We start from the raw sequence: 19,848 nt of genomic DNA, 5'->3' as shown, positions 1-19,848 counted from the left end.
TGCCACCAATCTTGGTGTCATCTGCAAACTTACTAACCATGCCTCCGATATTCTCATCCAAATCACTGATATAAATGACAAATAACAGTGGGCCCAGCACTGATCCCTGAGGCACACCGCTGGTCACAGGCCTCCAGTTTGAAAAACAACTCTCTACAACTCCCTCTGTCTTGATGTGCTTTAAGACTTCCAGCATCTCCTTCTCTGTAATATGTACACTCCTCAAGACATCACTATTTATTTCCCCAAGTTCCCTAACATCCATGCCTTTCTTAACAGTAAATACTGATGAGAAATATTCATTTAGGATCTCATCCATCTCTTGTGGATCAGCACATAGATGACCTTGTTGATCCTTAAGAGGCCCTACTCTCTCCCTAGTTACTCTTTTGCCCTTTATGTATTTGGAGAAGCTCTTTGGATTCTCCTTTGCCTTATCTGTCAAAGCATTCTCATGTCCCATTTTTGGCCTACTGATTTCTCTCTTAACTCTACTCCGACACCCTCTATACTCTTCACAGGATCCAGTGCATGGGGGCAGCACAGTGGTTAGTACTGCTGCCTCACAGCTCCAGGGACCCGGGTTCAATTCCCAGCTTGGGTCACTGTCTGTGCGGAGTCTGCAAGTCCTCCCCGTGTCTGTGTGGGTTTCCTCCGGGTGCTCCGGTTTCCTCCCACAGTCTGAAAAACATGCTGGTTAGGGTGCATTGACCCGAACAGGCGCCGGAGTGTGGCGACTAGGGAAATTTCACAGTAACTTCATTGTAGTGTTAATGTAAGCCTTACTTGTGACTAACAAATAAACTTTAAAAAACTTTTACTTTACTTGTTCCCAGCTGCCTATGCATGTCATCTGACCTGGTCGGCCTCTTAAACTAAAGTGGAAAGCTTCTTGACGATATTTATTCCCCAATCTTTCGTTGAGGTTACGGTGTATGATCCATTTGCAACTTTGTGTGTGGATACTTTGTTTTGGGCTAAGTTTAAACTATGGGCCCAATTCGAAGTATCAGCAACTGACCCACGACCTGACTTAAGCCTCAAGATATTCCAAACCCACTCTTTAGGAAAACCTGTCCAAGAACGTCCAAGACTGTGCCAGGCTGGAGAATCAAGTACAAATTCCTGTGTCAGCCTTCACCATCGCAGTTCTAATCTGGGTCATTATAAAAACACTGATGTTTCAATAATGTTTCACGGCTTCATGTGGTTTCAATCTGGTCTCACGATGTTGCAGTAATTGACAGGAATACGAAGCTGTTTTGTTGAAGTGTAAAGGTTTGTGGAAGTGCTTACTGGTGAACATTGTGCTTGCATTAAGTGGAGCAGAGTCTCGAGTGGACAGTGGGGTGTTGGAGACTAACTGGATGGCTGGTATTCTGCATTGCTCTGGCCCTTTCCTGATGCATCTTTTATCTGTTCATTCACAGGGTCCTCCAGGAGTAGATGGTCTGGATGGGAAGGAAGGGAAGCCAGGCTCACGGGTAGGACATTAACCTTATCCCCAACTCTTTCTGACATTCCCACAAAGAGGGCAGAGTGACTGATGGTGTTTATTTTGTGTTGCAGGGTGAGGTTGGTCCACTTGGACCCCCAGGGCCCAGGGGTCCACATGTAAGTAATTCAACCCTCCATCCAGGCACACTTCCTTCATTTGCAATCATGCTATTGTTTATTTTAAATTCTTAGCCACCAAGACTGACATTAAAACTGAAAGGACTGGTCATATCAACTCGGTTTGTATTACTTGGACATTACAAGATTGAGTCAGACCCTCAATGTGTTTCCATGAGCAAAAGCTTTGATGGGGTTTCTGAGGAGAAGCTGCTTCCTCTGGGGGGCGCCCAGGTCAAAGGGCAGAACCTTCAAATCTGACTGAACCAATCATAAATGATGTCAGGAACTGCGTCTTCACACAGAGGACCAGAGAAACATGGAACTCTCTCCCCTGGAACTCTCTCCCCTGGAACTCTCTCCCCTGGAACTCTCTCCCCTGGAACTCTCTCCCCTGGAACTCTCTCCCCTGGAACTCTCTCCCCTGGAACTCTCTCCCCTGGAACTCTCTCCCCTGGAACTCTCTCCCCTGGAACTCTCTCTCCTGGAACTCTCTCCCCTGGAACTCTCTCCCCTGGAGATCTCTCCCCTGGTACTCTCCCCCCTGGAGCTCTCCCCCCTGGAGCTCTCCTCCCTGGAACTCTCTCCCCTGGAACTCTTCCCCCCCTGGAACTCTTCCCCCCCTGGAACTCTCTCCCCTGGTACTCTCCCCCCTGGAACTCTCTCCCCTGGAACTCTCTCCCCGCTGGAACTCTCTCCCCTGGAACTCTCTCCCCTGGAACTCTCCCCCCTGGAACTCTCCGCCCTGGAACTCACTCCCCTGGAACTCTCCCCCCTGGCACTCTCTCCCCTGGAACTCTCTCCCCGCTGGAACTCTCTCCCCTGGAACTCTTCCCCCCCTGGAACTCTCTCCCCTGGTACTCTCCCCCCTGGAACTCTCTCCCCTGGAACTCTCTCCCCGCTGGAACTCTCTCCCCTGGAACTCTCTCCCCTGGAACTCTTCCCCCCCTGGAACTCTTCCCCCCCTGGAACTCTCTCCCCTGGTACTCTCCCCCCTGGAACTCTCTCCCCTGGAACTCTCTCCCCGCTGGAACTCTCTCCCCTGGAACTCTCTCCCCTGGAACTCTCCCCCCTGGAACTCTCCGCCCTGGAACTCTCTCCCCTGGAACTCTCTCCCCTGGAACTCTCTCCCCTGGAACTCTCTCCCCTGGAGCTCACCCCCCTGGAACTCTCTCCCCTGGAACTCTCTCCCCTGGAACTCTCTCCCCTGGAACTCTCTCCCCTGGAACTCTCTCCCCTGGAACTCTCTCCCCTGGAGCTCTCCCCCCTGGAACTCTCCCCCCTGGAACTCTCCCCCCTGGAACTCTCCCCCCTGGAACTCTCCCCCCGGGAACTCTCTCCCCTGGAGCTCTCCCCCCTGGAGCTCTCCCCCCTGGAACTCTCTCCCCTGGAACTCTCTCCCCTGGAAATCTCTCCCCTGGAACTCACTCCTCTGGAACTCTCTCCCCGCTGGAACTCTCTCCCCGCTGGAACTCTCTCCCCTGGAACTCTCTCCCCGCTGGAACTCTCTCCCCTGGAACTCTCTCATCTGGAGGCTGACAGACAAGTGAAACATGCAAGACTCAGATGGATTGAGTTTATTGATGGGAGGACATTAAACAAGGTGCTAAGGGGACGAATTTTATTAATTCCATAAAGATGAGAGATGCTCTAACTGGATTATTTCCTTCAACAGGGATTTAAAGGAAAACATGGACTTCCAGGACAACCCGGACAGAGAGTAGGTATCTGTGTGTGGGTACTATGGGACTGTGCGTGCACATTCCTGCTGAAGGATAATGGTATCCACATATTGCTAGTGTCTGTGTGTCTGTGCATCTGTGTGTCTGTGCATCTGTGTGTCTGTGCCCCTGTGTGTCTGTGCCCCTGTGTGTCTGTGCCCCTGTGTGTCTGTGCGCTTGTGCGCCTGTGTGTCTGTGCGCCTGTGTGTCTGTGCGCCTGTGTGTCTGTGCGCCTGTGTGTCTGTGCACCTGTGTGTCTGTGTGCCAGTACGCCTGTGCGCATGTGTGTCTGTGCGCCAGTACGCCTGTGTGTCTGTGCACCTGTATGCCTGTGCTTCTGTGTGTCCTTAGAATCAAAGAATCAAAGCATCCCTACAGCGCAGAAGGAGACCATTCGAGTCTGCACTGACCACAATCCCACCCAGCCCCTATCCCCATAGCCCCATGTATTTACCCTGCTAATCCCCTGAACACTAAGTGGCAATTTAGCATGGCCAATCCACCTAACCCACGTATCTTTGGACTGTGGGAGGAAACTGGAGCACCTGGAGGAAACCCACGCAGACACGTGGAGAACATGCAGACTCCACACAGACAGTGACTCAAGCTGGGGATCGAACCCTGGTCCCTGGCGCTGTGAGGCAGCAGTGCTAACCACTGTGCCACCATGCTGTCCTTGCATCTATGTGTCCTTGCATCTGTGCATCTGGGATTTCGTGTTTCGGTGCGTCCGGGATTTTGTGTGGGTGTCTGTGCGTCTGTGATTCTGAATATCAGCGTCACTTGGAATGGGAGGGGAAGATCCCTATGTCACAGTGAGAATCACTATTTGTCTCCACCAGCAGAGATGTGGCATGATAGTCACACCAGGGGCCTCGGAGGCCATTGAAGCCCCTGGGTGGTCAGGGCTGATGGTGCCCACAAGGCACCGTGGCAGTGGCCACTGGGCACACAGTGTGCCAGGGAAAGTGCCAAGGGGGTGGGACTTAAGTGGGGGCTATTTAAGGGGGAGTTGTAATGAGGGGCTGGGTAGGGGCTATGACAGAGGGGTCATACAGGGGTGGATCATGTCAGGGGTCATGGTGGGGGTGTATGTCGGGGTCAGACAGGGGGACCCATAGTGAGGACCCTGATGTTGCCGATCTGTGTCCGGGGGCGGGGGTGGAGCATATCGCCAATAAGGGGTAAGGGGGGTGGGGGGTGGGAGGGGATCTCCCAGTGTGCTGAGAGATCGGGGCCTCCTTACGAAACAATGCACAAGCGCTCTGAAGCTGGGCTCACCAGTGTGTTTAGGCCCTGTCCCACCGAGTACCGGTGCAAAACTCCCAACTCACCAAAAAAGTGACTGAGTGTGGGTGGACTGCGGTGAGGAGCGTTGCTGAGAGACCGGCACAGATCACTCCATTATTCTCACCATTTTGAACCTTCAAAATTTCGGGGGAGAATTAGTGTTATCCATAATTTGTGCATGACCTTCACTTGTAACCAGTCTTTGAGTGTGAGAGTGTGCATCAGGAACTATGAGATGTCATGTTTCAAATGGGGGGCACATGAGGAGAACAAATAACCTTGCTTGTATAAACTCACAAAAGCTTGCTGCTGACATTTACTTGGGATTCACACTCTGAGGGGAGAAGACATCTGTTACATACAAAACATACTGATCCCAGGCAGTAAAGGGAGCGTGTGCACTCTGTCCGTGACACAGGGCAGTAGAAAGGGCTTCAATCTCATGAAGTTGGGGGGGGCGGAGATTGAGGAAAAGATAAATTCAAAACCAGGAGGGAAAATGAAAAAGTTCTCGAGCTGGGCAGTGTTTTGGGTAAAATAAGCGAAGTGGCTCAGGAAGGGACAGCAAGAGTGACAAAGGTAATCGGGACTAAGGTGAAGTCAGAAAAAATTAGAAAACGATCAAAGCTAAAGGCTCAATATCTGGATTCAAGAAACCTTCATGATAAATTAGATGAAGTAGAAGCTTAGGTAGAAGTTAATAAGTGTGATCTAATAGTCATTCCCAGGACATGGGGTGGAATCTTACCACCTTGGACATTTCTCTGCTATTGAGATGAAATGTGGGTCCTGACTCCGGTAGGGCTGGCTGGTCACATGGTGACGCAATCTTATGGGAGGTGGCCAATTACAGAGGCCATCTCTGAATTGAGGATGGTGGGTGGGTTCCTGAGGCAAGAGACTCAGTCAGGAAGTCTAACACTATGTCTGACCGGCAGCCGCACTGGGAGAGGTGGGAGCTGCTGGAACAGGTAGGAGAATGTCTCAAAATGGAGACCTATCTAAAAATTTACAAGTGTAGAATGGTCAAAGCTGACTGGCTGTGGAGCTGTGTCCCCTGATCCTGGCTTCATCGCTGTTTTCTTTGCGGTTTTCTAACTCCCCTCTGAGTCATGGGTGTGAGTAACACGGATCATTTTTAATCACCAGGGAGTATGATGGGCCCAGACTTAGACTGCGTAACAGTTTGCAGTGTTTTCTCTGTAATTAAGCCAAATACTATCTAGTTTTACATGTCTTGGGGCTTTGTGGACAAGTGAGAGTGCGACTACAAACAGCTAATCACATGGTGAACTACTGTCCTGCATTAACTACAGTTCAGCAGAATATAACATCAGGTTAATTGATTCAATGATACAGAGCTAAACTCAAACTAATTGTTGAACATGGATCTCCGTACAGTGGCTGGAATTCAACATGGTGAAGTCTATCACTAATCACTTTGGTAAAACAGAACTTGTGGTGATAAACTGAGCTGTTTACATTCCAGGGGACCTGTTGTGAATGGATCACCGGAATTAACATTCAAGTATAGCACACACAATTCAGAAGACAGATGGCATGTTGGCCTTTATTGCAAAGGGATTGGAGTATAAGAGTAAGGAAATCTTACCACAGTTGTACACGACTTTGGTGAGAACACACCTGGAATGCTTTGATCTCCTTACCTAAGGAAGGATGCATTTGCCTTTGGAGGAAGTGCAGCAAATGTTTTCCAGACCAGTTCCTAGTTTGAAGGGACTGTTCTATAAGGAGGAATTGAGTAGACCAGATCTATATTATCCAGAACTTCAAGAAAGAGAGGTGATCTAATTGAAATATATAAAGTTCTTAAGGGGCTTGACAGGGGTAGGTAGTGAGAAAATGTTTCCTCTGGTTGGGAACTCGAGAACATGTGTCCACTGACCCAGAATAAGCCATCTGGGACTGAGATGAAGAGAAATTTCTTCATTCAAAGCATTAGGATACCTTGAAATTATCTACCCCTGAGCTGAGGATGTTGAGTAATGGAGGGATTTAAGACAGAAATCACGACATTTTTGGGTTCTAAGGGGATTAAGGGATAAGAGTGGGAAGCTGATGGTCTCATCGAATGGTAGCTCAGATCCTGCTCCTTACGTAACTCTGGGCCGAATTTAACAGACCGCCAACAGAGACCATAAAATCTCCAGGAGGCCTTCCTGGCACCTTCCCATCCACCCCCAACCCGTCTGTAATTTTACAGGAGGTGAGCAAGGCTCCGCCCCCCCCCCACCTCACCCCACACACACACACCTTCACCTCAATTGAAGCCATTAAGTAGTTAATTAATGGCCATCTCCCTCCCAGCTTCTGTTTTGAGGCTAGCATGAGGAGGTCTGGAAGGAGGGAAACCTCCTCAGGCCTCTGGAGGGCAAAGGTTGGGGGGGGTGGGGGTGCCCCATCACTGTCCCCTTTGCCATTCGGGGCCCCACACCCAACGGCTGCCACACCCCAGGTGTTCCCCCGCCAGCCTCTCCAAGATCCCCAGCCCCCTCCCACCCCTTTGTCCCCGCTGCAACCGCGACCCCCACACCCCCCCCCCCCGCCCCCCCACCCCCAAACACTTACCTCCATCTTGACACTCTGACTCTTGCAGTCCCAGTTAATCTGATTGGTTGGCAGCTCTCTGAGGTGAGATATCGTCCTGAACGAGGGGCACATATCCAGTCTCCAGCCGATTGACATTCATAAGAACATAAGAACATAAGAAATAGGAGCAGGAGTAGGCCATCTAGCCCCTCGAGCCTGCCCCGCCATTCAATAAGATCATGGCTGATCTGACGTGGATCAGTACCACTTACCCGCCTGATCCCCATAACCCTTAATTCCCTTACCGATCAGGAATCCATCCATCCGCGCTTTAAACATATTCAGCGAGGTAGCCTCCACCACCTCAGTGGGCAGAGAATTCCAGAGATTCACCACCCTCTGGGAGAAGAAGTTCCTCCTCAACTCTGTCTTAAACCGACCCCCCTTTATTTTGAGGCTGTGTCCTCTAGTTTTAACTTCCTTACTAAGTGGAAAGAATCTCTCCGCCTCCACCCTATCCAGCCCCCGCATTATCTTATAAGTCTCCATAAGATCCCCCCTCATCCTTCTAAACTCCAACGAGTACAAACCCAATCTCCTCAGCCTCTCCTCATAATCCAAACCCCTCATCTCCGGTATCAACCTGGTGAACCTTCTCTGCACTCCCTCCAATGCCAATATATCCTTCCTCATATAAGGGGACCAATACTGCACACAGTATTCCAGCTGCGGCCTCACCAATGCCCTGTACAGGTGCATCAAGACATCCCTGCTTTTATATTCTATCCCCTTCGCAATATAGGCCAACATCCCATTTGCCTTCTTGATCACCTGTTGTACCTGCAGACTGGGCTTTTGCGTCTCATGCACAAGGACCCCCAGGTCCCTTTGCACGGTAGCATGTTTTAATTTGTTTCCATTGAGATAGTAATCCCATTTGTTATTATTTCCTCCAAAGTGTATAACCTCGCATTTATCAACGTTATACTCCATTTGCCATATCCTCGCCCACTCACTCAGCCTGTCCAAATCTCTCTGCAGATCTTCTCCGTCCTCCACACGATTCACTTTTCCACTTATCTTTGTGTCGTCTGCAAACTTCGTTACCCTACACTCCGTCCCCTCCTCCAGATCATCTATATAAATGGTAAACAGTTGCGGCCCGAGTACCGATCCCTGCGGCACGCCACTAGTTACCTTCCTCCAACCGGAAAAACACCCATTTATTCCGACTCTTTGCTTCCTGTCGGATAGCCAGTCCCCAATCCACTTTAACACACTACCCCCAACTCCGTGTGCCCTAATCTTCTTCAGCAGCCTTTTATGGGGCACCTTATCAAACGCCTTTTGGAAATCCAAAAACACCGCATCCACCAGTTCTCCTCCATCAACCGCCCTAGTCACATCTTCATAAAAATCCAACATGTTCGTCAAGCACGACTTTCCCCTCATGAATCCATGCTGCGTCTGATTGATCGAACCATTTCTATCCAGATGCCCTGCTATCTCCTCTTTAATAATGGATTCCAGCATTTTCCCTACTACAGACGTTAAGCTGACCGGCCTATAGTTACCCGCCTTTTGTCTCCTTCCTTTTTTAAACAGCGGCGTAACATTAGCCGTTTTCCAATCAACCGGCACTACCCCAGAATGCAACGAGTTTTGATAAATAATCACTAACGCATCCACTATTACCTCTGACATTTCTTTCAATACCCTGGGATGCATTCCATGCGGACCCGGGGACTTGTCCACCTTCAGTCCCATTAGTCTACCCAGCACTGCCTCTCTGGTAACATTAATTGTATTAAGTATTTCTCCTGCTGCCAACCCTCTATCGTTAATATTTGGCAAACTATTTGTGTCCTCCACCGTGAAGACCGACACAAAAAACTTATTTAAAGACTCAGCCATATCCTCATTTCCCACTATTAACTCCCCCCTCTCGTCCTCCAAGGAGTATTAAATGGCTGCATGGGAGCTGACATCAGTAAAGATGCATTCCCACCTATACATGCAGTGATAGGAGAGGAAACCTGTTAGGTTCTGCTTATGTGCGTGTTTCTGTGTGTGTGTCAGCGTGCATGCATGTATGTGTGTATCAATGTGTGATTCCTTGTGTGTGCTCTCATATGTCAGTGTTATTGTGTGTTTGTGTGCATGCATTTTATAGTGTGGTTCAATGTACAGATCTTGATTGATGCACTGGTGAGTGCCTTAGTGTACATGTGTATGATTGCATGTATGCGTGTGTGCGTACTCCCACGTGTGAGAGTGTGTGAGTATCCACATGTTCTGCACAGTAATGGATATATTTGATGTTGGATCTCCACTCACTGTTCCAGGGTGAACCAGGAGCAGCAGGACCACCTGGAAATGTAGGCCGGCCAGGCTTTGAGGCAAGTTTGAGAACTTTTTAATAGTTTATACAGATATGAAACTTTATTTTCCATGCATTTCCAACCAAACAACCTGTTCCGGTTTATTCAAAGCCTATGTCTGGTAGGATTGTGTAAATAACTCTCTAACTCACTCCACTTGAGAAATACTGGGTCCCTGGGAGAATGTCCATGTATAAAGTGTGTCCTTGTGTCCAGGAAGCCCCCTGGAGTGCACCATGTATACAGAGGTTCCAGGGGGCAAGTCTGCTGCTCCAACTTGTACCACTGAGAGCCACATTAGAATGAAATATCACAGTCCTCATAGCACTGCCAGTCTCCTTTAATGAATAAAAGGGTGGAGGGAGCAATATGGGTCCCTGAAACACAGAGAATCACAGAAACACACTATGCTTACAGTATAGAAGGAGGCCATTTTGTCATGTCTATACTGGTCACCTGAAGGAGCAATTCACCTGATGCCTCTCTCCCATGTTCTCCCTGGAGCCTTGAACATTCTTCCTGTTCAGATAATAAACCAGTTCCTTCTTGAAAGGTTTGATTTTAACTGTCTCCACCACACTCTCAGACAGTGCATTCCAGATCCTAACCACTCGCTGTGTGAATCTGTCTCCACCACACTCTCAGACAGTGCAATCCAGATCCGAACCACTCGCTGTGTGAATCTGTCTCCACCACACTCTCAGACAGTGCATTCCACATCCTAACCTCTCACTCGTGTCTCCATTGCTTGTTTTGTCAATTACATTAAATCTGTGCTCTCTGGTACCCAATTCTTCCACCAATGGGAACAGTTTCCCTCAAAGAGCAAAGAACATTACAGCACAGGAACAGGCCCTTCGGCCCTCCAAGCCTGCATCGACCATGCTGCCCGACTTAACTAAAACCCCCTACGCTTCCGGGGACCATATCCCTCTATTCCCTTTTCATTCATGTACTTGTCAAGACGCCCTTTAAAAGTCACTACAGTATCTGCTTCCATTACCTCCCCTGGGAACGAGTTCCAGGCATCCACCACTCTCTGTGTAAAAAATCTGCCTCGTACATCTCTTTTAAAACCTGCCCCTCGCACCTTAAACCTATGCCCCCTAGTAATTGACTCTTCCACCCTGGGAAAAAGCTTCTGACTATCCACTCTGTCCATGCCTCTCATAATCTTGTAGACTTCTATCAGGTCTCCCCTCAACCTCTGTCGCTCCAGTGAGAACAAACCAAGTTTCCCCAACCTCTCCTCATAGCTAATGTCCTCTATACCAGTCAACATCCTGGTAAATATTTTCTGTACCCTCTCCAAAGCCTCCACATCCTTCTGGTAGTGTGGCGACCAGAATTGAACACTATATTCCAAGTGCGGCCTCACTAAGGTTCTATAAAGTGTCAACATGACTTGCCAATTTTTAAACTCAATACCCCAGCCGATGAAGGCAAGCATGCCGTATGCCTTCCTGACTACCTTCTCCACCTGCATTGCCACTTTCAGTGACCTGTGTACCTGTACACCCAGCTCCCTTTGCCTATCAATATTCCTAAGGGTATCTACTCAGTCCAGACCTCATGATTGTGAATGCCTCTATCAAACAACATCAATCTTCTCGTTCCCATGGAGGAGAATCCCAATTTTCCAATTTGTCTACTTAACTGAAGTCCCTCATCCCTGGAACCATTCTCGTGAATCTTTTCCTGCACCCTTTCTAATACCTTCACATTCCTCCTAAGGTTTGGTGCCCAGAACTGGGCACATTACTCCAGTTGAGGCTGAAGCAGTGTTTTATACAAGTTTAAAATAGTGTCATTGCTCTTGTACTCTGTGCCCCATTAGTAAAGCCCAAGGTGTTATCTGCTTTATTAACCATGCTCTCAACCTGTCCTGCCAACCACAGTGATTAGTGCACGTCTGCACACACATCCCTCTGTTCCTGCACTCCTTTTAGCATTATATCTTCTGTTTGTTTCTCTGTGTTCCTCCAACCAAAATGAATCACTTTACATTTCGCTGCATTCAGTTTCATTTCACCCATTCCACAAGCCTGTATACATCCTCTTGAAGTTCTTCACTATCCTCCTCAAAGTTTACAATGCTTCCAAGTTCCGAATCTTCTTCAAATTTTGCACTGTGATCTTGTACACCCAGGTTTAACATATATCAGATCAAGCAGAGCGTCTTAACACTGACCCCATGGGGAACATTCACTACAAATCTTCCTCCAATTTGAAAAGCATCCATTAATTCTCTCTTTCCTCTCAATTGGGCCAATTTTGTATCTAAGTTGCTCCCGTTCCTTTTATCGCAGGAGTTCAAACTTTCCTCATAAGTCTGTTGTGCGGCACTTTGTCAAATACCTTTTGGAAGTCCACCTCGTCAACGGCATTACTCTCATCAACCCTCTCTGTTACTGCTCCAAAAAGCTCCAGCAAGTTAGTTAAACTTGACTTGCCCCTAAATCTATACTGGTTTCCCTTAATTAACCTGCATTGATCCTATCACCAAAGTTAAACTGAGTGACTTGCATTTGCTGAGCTTATCGTTACAACGGCTTTTGGACAAATGTCCATTTTTGGAAATGTCCCTCCCAGTCCACTGACATCATTCCTGAGTCTAAGGAAGACTGGAAAATTATAGCCAGTGTCTCCACAGTTTCCACCCACACTTCCCTCAGTATTCTTGGAAGCATTCTTATCTGATCCTGGTGCCTTATCAACTTTATGTACTGACAGCCTATCGAACACCACTTCATCCTTATCAATTTTAAACTCTCCTAATTTCTGAATCCCCTCCTCTTTCACCATCTGTAGCATCTTCTTCCTTGGTAAAGACAGATGCAGATTGTTCATTTAATATCTCAGCTGTGCACCCTGCCCTTTTTTGGTCCATATCGGATTTCCCTCTTCCTTTTACCATCCTTTTATATGTGCCAAGAGAAGACTTCTGAATTCTCTTTTAAGTTAGCTGCCAACCTCGTCTCATTCTCTCTCTTTGCTTCTCTTATTTGCATTTTCAATTCCCCTCTGAACTTTCCATATTCAGCCTCCTTTTCAGTTGTATTATTCACCTGGCATCTGTCATTTTAATCTCTCTTTCGACATCCAGGGAATTCCAGGTTTGTTTGCTCTACTTTTCCCTTTCTTGGGAATATACCTTGATTGTGCTTGAGTTACCTCTTCTTTAAAGACTTTGAAGTTCAATTACAGTTTTCATAGAAATCATAGAAACCCTTCAGTGCAGGAAGAGGCCATTCGGCCCATCGAGTCTGCGCCGACCACAATCCCACCCAGGCCCTACCCCCTTATTCCTACATGTTTACCTGCTAATCCCTCTAACCTACGCATCTCAGGACACTAGGGGCAATTAAGCATGGCCAATCAACCTAACCCGCACATCTTTGGACTGTGGGAGGAAACTGGAGCGCCCGGAGGAAACCCACGCAGACACGAGGAGAATGTGCAAACTCCACACAGACAGTGACCCAAGCCAGGAATTGAACCCAGGTACCTGGAGCTGTGAAGCAGCAGTGCTAACCACTGTGCTACCGTGCCGCCCACTGTGCTACCGTGCCGCCCACTGTGCTACCGTGCCACCCACTGTGCTAACGTGCCGCCCGTGTCTGCCAATCTTTTATGCCAATTTATCTGAGCCAGATCCATCCTCACTCTATTGAAATTGCCTGTTCCCCCAAGTTAATTATTCTCAATCTGGATAGCTGCTTCTCCTTGCCCATTGTCAAACTAAACCTTAATGATAAATATCCCCTCAGTGTCCCCTGAATGCATAAAATTGTCTCTGTAACAAGACTGGGCTGAAAGGACCAGCAAGCTTAAGGCAAGAGTGCCAGTGATGCTCATCCACTGTGTGCCTGTCTTCAGAATGATGGATGGAAAGTGACCTCAATGCGGAAGGCAGATGAATGAATGTGTGGACTTCTGTTTTCTTGCAGGGTGAACCTGGCCAACCTGGACCTGTTGGGCCTCCGGGAGTTCCTGGGCATGTTGTGAGTATATTAATACCAGCTCAGTCAGTGTTTCCCAGGGTGGGCATGTCCATAAGGAGACTCGCAATGTCCCTGTTTTGCCTTGGGACTTGTACCATGTTTCTCCAGGGATTTCTTCCCAGGAGACTGAAGAATTCCGGCATAGTTACAGTGAATCATGAGCTCCTCACAGCACACACACTGGCTCTGAACTTCCTCAGGGAGGGTCAGTTCCACCATCACAGATGTGAAAGATTCCTGGTGACAGACACCGACCCAGGGGCTGGAGTCATTTCCTGGGTAGGGCAGGCTTCTTGGCCTACAGGAGACGTCAAGAAGAGCTGGCCTCGTCTGAGCTGAGGTGGAGCTTATAAAGCAGAACACTGAGGGTCAACAGAGTCCAAGGAGGCAAAGAGACAATCTCCTGACAACACTTCAGGCAGAGCCATTGTGTCTGCAGACATGGTCACTGTAGGAGTGAGATTCTCTGTCCAATCAACTCCTCAGAGAGTTCCCAGTTTGGACTCGCATCATAGAACCAAAGGAAGCCATTTGACTGATCACACATATTCTTGCTTCTTGAGGTCTCTGCAATATGTATGCATTTGCTTTTGGAACGTTAGGTGTTTCCACCACTCATTTGAGCTCAGAACAATAATAAACAGTTAAAGAGGAGTCCAGCATCTCCCCATGCCACCTACTTGGGGTTTGGGGGAGGGTGTAGGGGCGGGCAGCGGGGGGAGGTGGGTGGGAAGGGGCGAGGGGGGCAGGGGTAGGGGGTGTGCAGGCAGAGTATCTCAGTTGCCCCCCATCTCCCCAACACTGATCCAAACAGAAACCTGGCTCTGACAATCCGAGCTCCTCAGATTTGGTCCCACCTCAGAGCTCAGGTGTTTAGAATTGTGTCTGATCACACACAACTTGGTATTGTGTGCCTGTCTGTGCGACACAGGGTCTGGGGTTATGAAGGAGCTGAGGATAATTCCTCTCCGATGTTCTCCCATGTTTAATGGAATATCTTTCTCAATTTCAGGGGGCAGCTGGAATTCCAGGAGCTCCAGGCCCTGCAGGGGCACCAGGCGTGGTGAGTCAGAGCAAGTGATCAACCATGGGAGACACAGCTCATCAGTACAGCTCCCACTCGCTCTCTGTTAAACCATCACTGATAGTACAGCTCCCTCTCCCTCTCTCACCCCCCCTCTCTCTCTCTCTCTCTGCTAAACCATCACTGACAATTCAGCTCCCTCTCTCTCTCTCCCCTCCCACTCTCTCTCTCTCTCTGCTAAACCATCATTGACAGTACAGCCCCCTCTCTCTCTCTCTCCACCCCCCCGCCCCTCTCTCTCTCCCTGTTAAACCATCACTGACAATTCAGCTCTCTCTCTCTCTCTCTCCCTCTTTCCATCATTACCTGTGGCAGTGACAGAGACAGTGATAATCCGTTTACAGAAATTTCAGTGTGAACACTGTTCCACAATGCGTTCAGTTTAAGATTTTCTCTGATAACTGATTGTCTTTTTTTTTTACTAATTGGCTTTATTCAGGGAACAAAGGGTGATCGAGGAGCGATGGGAGAAAGAGGCCTCCCTGGACTGGTGGGTCCCCCTGGCGTGCCTGGAGCCCCTGGGCTAATGGTAGGTTTGCACTGTGCTGTACAAGCCCCTTTCGCCACAGTCACTGTGTGAACATCACACTGAGTGGCTGCTTGTCAGGCTGGCTGGCCCGAGGCTCTGTTTAGTGATGCTCTCTGACTGCACTGCCATTTCATTCTAGACTGATCGCATCTGTGGCCTCTAAATGCCCTCAAAATGTAAGAAGCAGCTGTGTATCTTTTATATCCAGGAGTAGGTAGAGTCTGCACAGTTCACTGATAAAACTAGCACTTTCTGGCAGACACTCTGCCCCCTCATTTCAAACACTCTGCCTGGGTAGAGGATTGTACCATCTACAATTGCTGCAGTTTAAACTGCTTCTCATTCTCTTTTGCTGGGGGTGTGAACATTTGAACATCTAGTGATGAGCCATCTACAACTGAGTGGCTCCCTCGGACATTTCAGTTAAGAGTCAACCACATTGCTGTGGCGCTGGAGTCACATGTAGGCCAGACTGGGTAAGGACAGCAGATTTCCTTCCCTAAAGGACATTAGTGAACCAGATGGGTTTTTCCAACAATCAGTGATAGTTTCATCATCATTTATCAGAAAGCAGCATTGTACAATTCCAGATTCATTGATTAATTGAATTTAATTTCCGCTGTGGTAGGATTTGAACCATATCACCATCAGCCTGGGCCACCGGATTACTCGTCCGGTGACATTATCATTATACTGCCAATCTAATTCTGCCACAACTGATTCACTGGAGACCTCAGTCAGGACTCAGCCTGATACTGGAGGGGAAGGGGTGGGGGCTGCCGGGGTTGTGGAGGGAGAGTTGAGGGGAGGATGGGTGTCACACCCACTGTGGCTGATAAGTCTAGCAAGGCCAGAAATGTGGCAATCGCCACAACGTTATGTTAATAAATCACTGTAGACTTCTGCCCTGTGGGAAAGGGAGGGGGGTGGGGGCTAGTGGTGGTCGCAGTTAGCAGCATGATGCAGCTGTTTGGGTCCTTTAGTGTGGTGTGGGGGTTAAATTTAAGACCAATAGCCTGGCCAAGCTCAGAGACAATGTTCTGGATGAAGCCTCAAAGGCATTATTAGACACTATAGCTGCAATCTTCCAGCTGTATATAGCCATATAACCACTTCACCTTCTTCCATTTCCTTAGGGAGAGCCGGGCCAGGATGGTGCTGTGGGAAAAGAGGTAAGATGGGTCCATAATGTATTTCTGATATCAGTCAAAAGTGATATTACTTTGTACTGTCAGTAAAATGGAGAGTTTTAATGTCATTCTCGGTTGTTGAAAGGAGAAGGAAAGATGTCTCTGGATAAATTTACTGATTGCTTGTTACATTCCAGGCAGCCAGTTGTTGTAGGATCGAACCGGAGCCAATCTTTCCACACTTATATAAGAGATACACATTACAAAGATACACCTCACAACAAAGCAACCGCATATTTTGTCTGTTCCTATTGAAAGGAGCACAAGTGAATCCCCAGTTAATGTCCGCCACACACTCACATTGTCTCCTGTGGAGGGAGGTCCCGACTTTGTGCTCCAGACTCAAACCATTTCTCTGACTGGGTTCATTCCCTCCATAGACAACAAATACTTTCAGAGAGCTTACCCCACACCTACAAACACCTGGCAATTGGGAAAAAACTCAGATACAACATCCCAGCGGGGAAACGTGCTGCTGTTCCTGATCCTGAAGGGAAACATGTACTAGGATTTTGTGCCTATTCCTTTATTTAGCCATATTTCTCTCCCATTTGTTCACAGCTCCCTGACCACCACTCCCCAGAAACTAGTAAATATTCTTCATGAAAAACATAGATGAAGGCATCTCAGCTATTCTGGTCCAACCAGCAGCCATGCACTCACACAGTTCACTCACCTTTGTCAGTTTTGTGCCCTGTAGATAAGTCCTTCTCCAATCCTTTACCTCTGATTGTAAACCATAGCATCATGTCCTACCTGAGAATGGTGATGTCATTTTTGCTTTCATGTGTATTTGGTGCTCTCAATTACAATTTGACAACAATAGTTCTCGTTTGGAATAAATTTGAAATCAAATTTGATATAATGCTCGAAGCGATCGTGTGCACTCGAAGCTATTAGACGTGGTTAGCAACCTGCATTGAAAACTACAAGGAAATAAATTACTTGGCTATTATGATTTATTCAGTTTTTCATTTCGTCCAAATGAATAGTTTCGCTATACAGTACATGCATGAGAGCACCGCCTGATCCCCATCAGTTCATTCATTTTAGTCTCCATGTCTAAACTCTCCACTCACCCACCCACTCCCAAAGTCTGCAGATCAAAACTTGCCCCCAGCCACCAGCCTCATTCTCTCCAGGCCCTGCACCCCTTTCCAACTCTCTACCTTCATTCCTTCGTGCTCCAACTCTTTCCTACCCCTCCAACTCTTTCTTCCTCCTCCATCTCTCTCCCCTTCCATCACTCCCCCTCCCTTCCACTGAATGGCAGAGCAGACTCGAGCAACCAAGTAGCCTATTTCTGCTCTTATTTTGTATATTCATATCTATCAAAAGGAGCAGTAGTCCCAACACCCAGTTTTGGAGATCACTCTATCCCTTCCTCCAATCTGTAAAGCAACCATCCACTAAAAGTTTCTGCTCTTTAGCCATCAGCTAATTTTACATCCGTTGATCCTGCAGCCTCTAAGTTTCCTAACAACTCTATCATAATGTGTTTCATCAAGCCACATGCATGCCATCTACTACAGTACCCTCATCAGCCTTCCCCATTACTACATTGAGTTCGTCAAAGGCAATTTGTCTCTAACAGATCCTTACCCACTTTCATTTATTAACCCACACTTATCCTAACGCCAATTCATTTTATTCGAGATTATTAGCTGGGATTTTTGTGAACTGCATGTCACTCCCATGCTGTAACCGGAGATGTGCACCACTTCCACTTTCTCTCTTTCCCCCAACACCCCCCCTCTCCCCCCATCCCGAGATTACAAGTAAAACCCGCAGTGCCAGTAGTGTGAATGGAAAACGTGTGATAATTAGCAGAGGGCGCGGGTCTTTTTATTGTGAAATCACCATCAGCTGACACTGCAGGTCCAGGCAGTCGGGGAGGTCACAAACTCACTGGCCAAACCCATTTCCATTCATATCAAACCTCAGAGCACAAAGGTGTTTCAGATTTAAATTTCACATTGGTGTCACTTTATTCATGTGTGCACCATCATTATTTGTTGAGAGTAGCTGAGTCAGAGAGCTAACAGTCTGGCACATCACATGGTTGGCACACAGCAATGCTCAGTGCAGAATTAGGGACATTTCTTTAATGCGGAAGAAACAAGTAATGTTGTGTTTCAGTTCACTTTTTATCGAATGTTCCTGTTAATGTCCAGTGTAATCCTCGCTGCTCCGGGATATGAAACGATAGAACGATAGAACCCCTACAGTGCAGAAAGAGGCCATTCGGCCCATCGAGTCTGCACCGACAACAATCCCACCCAGGCCCTATCCCCATATCCCTACATTTTTACCTGCTAATCCCTCTAACCCTCATATTGACCCGCTAATCTACGCATCCCGGGACACTAAGGGTCAATTTAGCTTGGCCAATCAACCTAACCCACACATCTTTGGCTGAAGTTGCAGGCTCCTCTCTGCGTTGTAAAGGATATCATAGCTGAACATTTTGGCATTACTTTTGCATTCAGAATACTCAAAAGATTATCAGTAATATTTGACATCAGTTGTTCTTGTGTTTCAATTTGGAATGAATCTGAGCACAAATCAGCGGCGTTTTGACATATTTCACACCAAATGGCAAAAGCCACTCAAAGGCATGACGTGTACTCAAAGCTTTCGTTTGAGCCAAGTTGAAGTTCTCCATCATCACGGTAAAGTTTGTGCATCCTCCAACAAATTTGCTGCTTAGCCTCTTTCTCACTGTACGGTGGCCTATGCTATGGACCCAAGAGCCTAAAAACTCATCCATTGTTCTTTCATTCCAACTCGTTTCTGCTTTCGACCCCTCAACTACACCCTCTCCTCTGTTGTATACTTGCTTTGATCAATATATGGCTATTCTTGCTTTGCTTTTTTTTCCATTCCCTATTCTTTCCGGAATACATAATAATGGGACCACCAAGTGGTCAAAGCTCTTCTTGTTTGAGTCATATCTCTATTACTGCTGCCAAATCTTCTGGGACTTTGTACCTGCAACTCATCGAGGACACTTACCACATCCCATGCAATCCAAACCCATTCTCGCGCCTGCCTTTGCATCATCACCCCTAACCCCGTCCAATCCCTCCTACTACAGAAACCATACAATCCCTGCAGTGCAGAAGGAGGCCAATTGGCCCATCGAGTCCGCACTGTCTTATCCCCGTAACCCCATGTAATTACCATGGCTAATCCACCCAAACTACTTCTAAAAACCTTTTCATTCCTGTTATTTTTCTTGCCCAGTCGGTCCCCTGTGCACCGTGTCCCCCCCACCCCCTTATGTTCCACCTTGGTGCCCATTCCCCTCCCCCGTGTATTAAGAATCACCATCCACTCTGATTAATATCTCACAGCTCACTCTGTGATATCGAAACAACACACAAACTCTTGCTTTCTCATTCCTTCAGCCTCCAGGCCTTCATTACAATTTGTTGAACGAGCTTGCAGCTTCATATCGAGTCAGCGGTGGCGGTGGGGACACT

The 19,848-nt window shown here is 47.8% G+C and overlaps 1 protein-coding gene across 3 annotated transcripts in view; it reads left to right on the top strand.

Annotated features, from left to right (window-relative positions):
- col16a1 (collagen, type XVI, alpha 1) overlaps nt 1-19,848 on the top strand; it is a 425,594-nt gene that overhangs the window by 386,501 nt on the left and 19,245 nt on the right. For all 3 annotated transcript variants that reach the window (XM_078237703.1, XM_078237702.1, XM_078237701.1), the window contains 8 exons: nt 1,431-1,484; nt 1,570-1,614; nt 3,290-3,334; nt 9,521-9,574; nt 13,507-13,560; nt 14,573-14,623; nt 15,084-15,173; nt 16,310-16,345. In XM_078237703.1, the coding sequence (XP_078093829.1) occupies nt 1,431-1,484; nt 1,570-1,614; nt 3,290-3,334; nt 9,521-9,574; nt 13,507-13,560; nt 14,573-14,623; nt 15,084-15,173; nt 16,310-16,345 (429 nt within the window). The remainder of the gene's footprint in view (nt 1-1,430; nt 1,485-1,569; nt 1,615-3,289; nt 3,335-9,520; nt 9,575-13,506; nt 13,561-14,572; nt 14,624-15,083; nt 15,174-16,309; nt 16,346-19,848) is intronic.

Source organism: Mustelus asterias, chromosome 21 (genome assembly GCF_964213995.1).
Source record: "Mustelus asterias chromosome 21, sMusAst1.hap1.1, whole genome shotgun sequence".
Classification (NCBI taxonomy): domain Eukaryota; kingdom Metazoa; phylum Chordata; class Chondrichthyes; order Carcharhiniformes; family Triakidae; genus Mustelus; species Mustelus asterias.
Note: the sequence above shows the minus strand (reverse complement) of the source record. Positions and strands in the feature narration are given on the sequence as shown.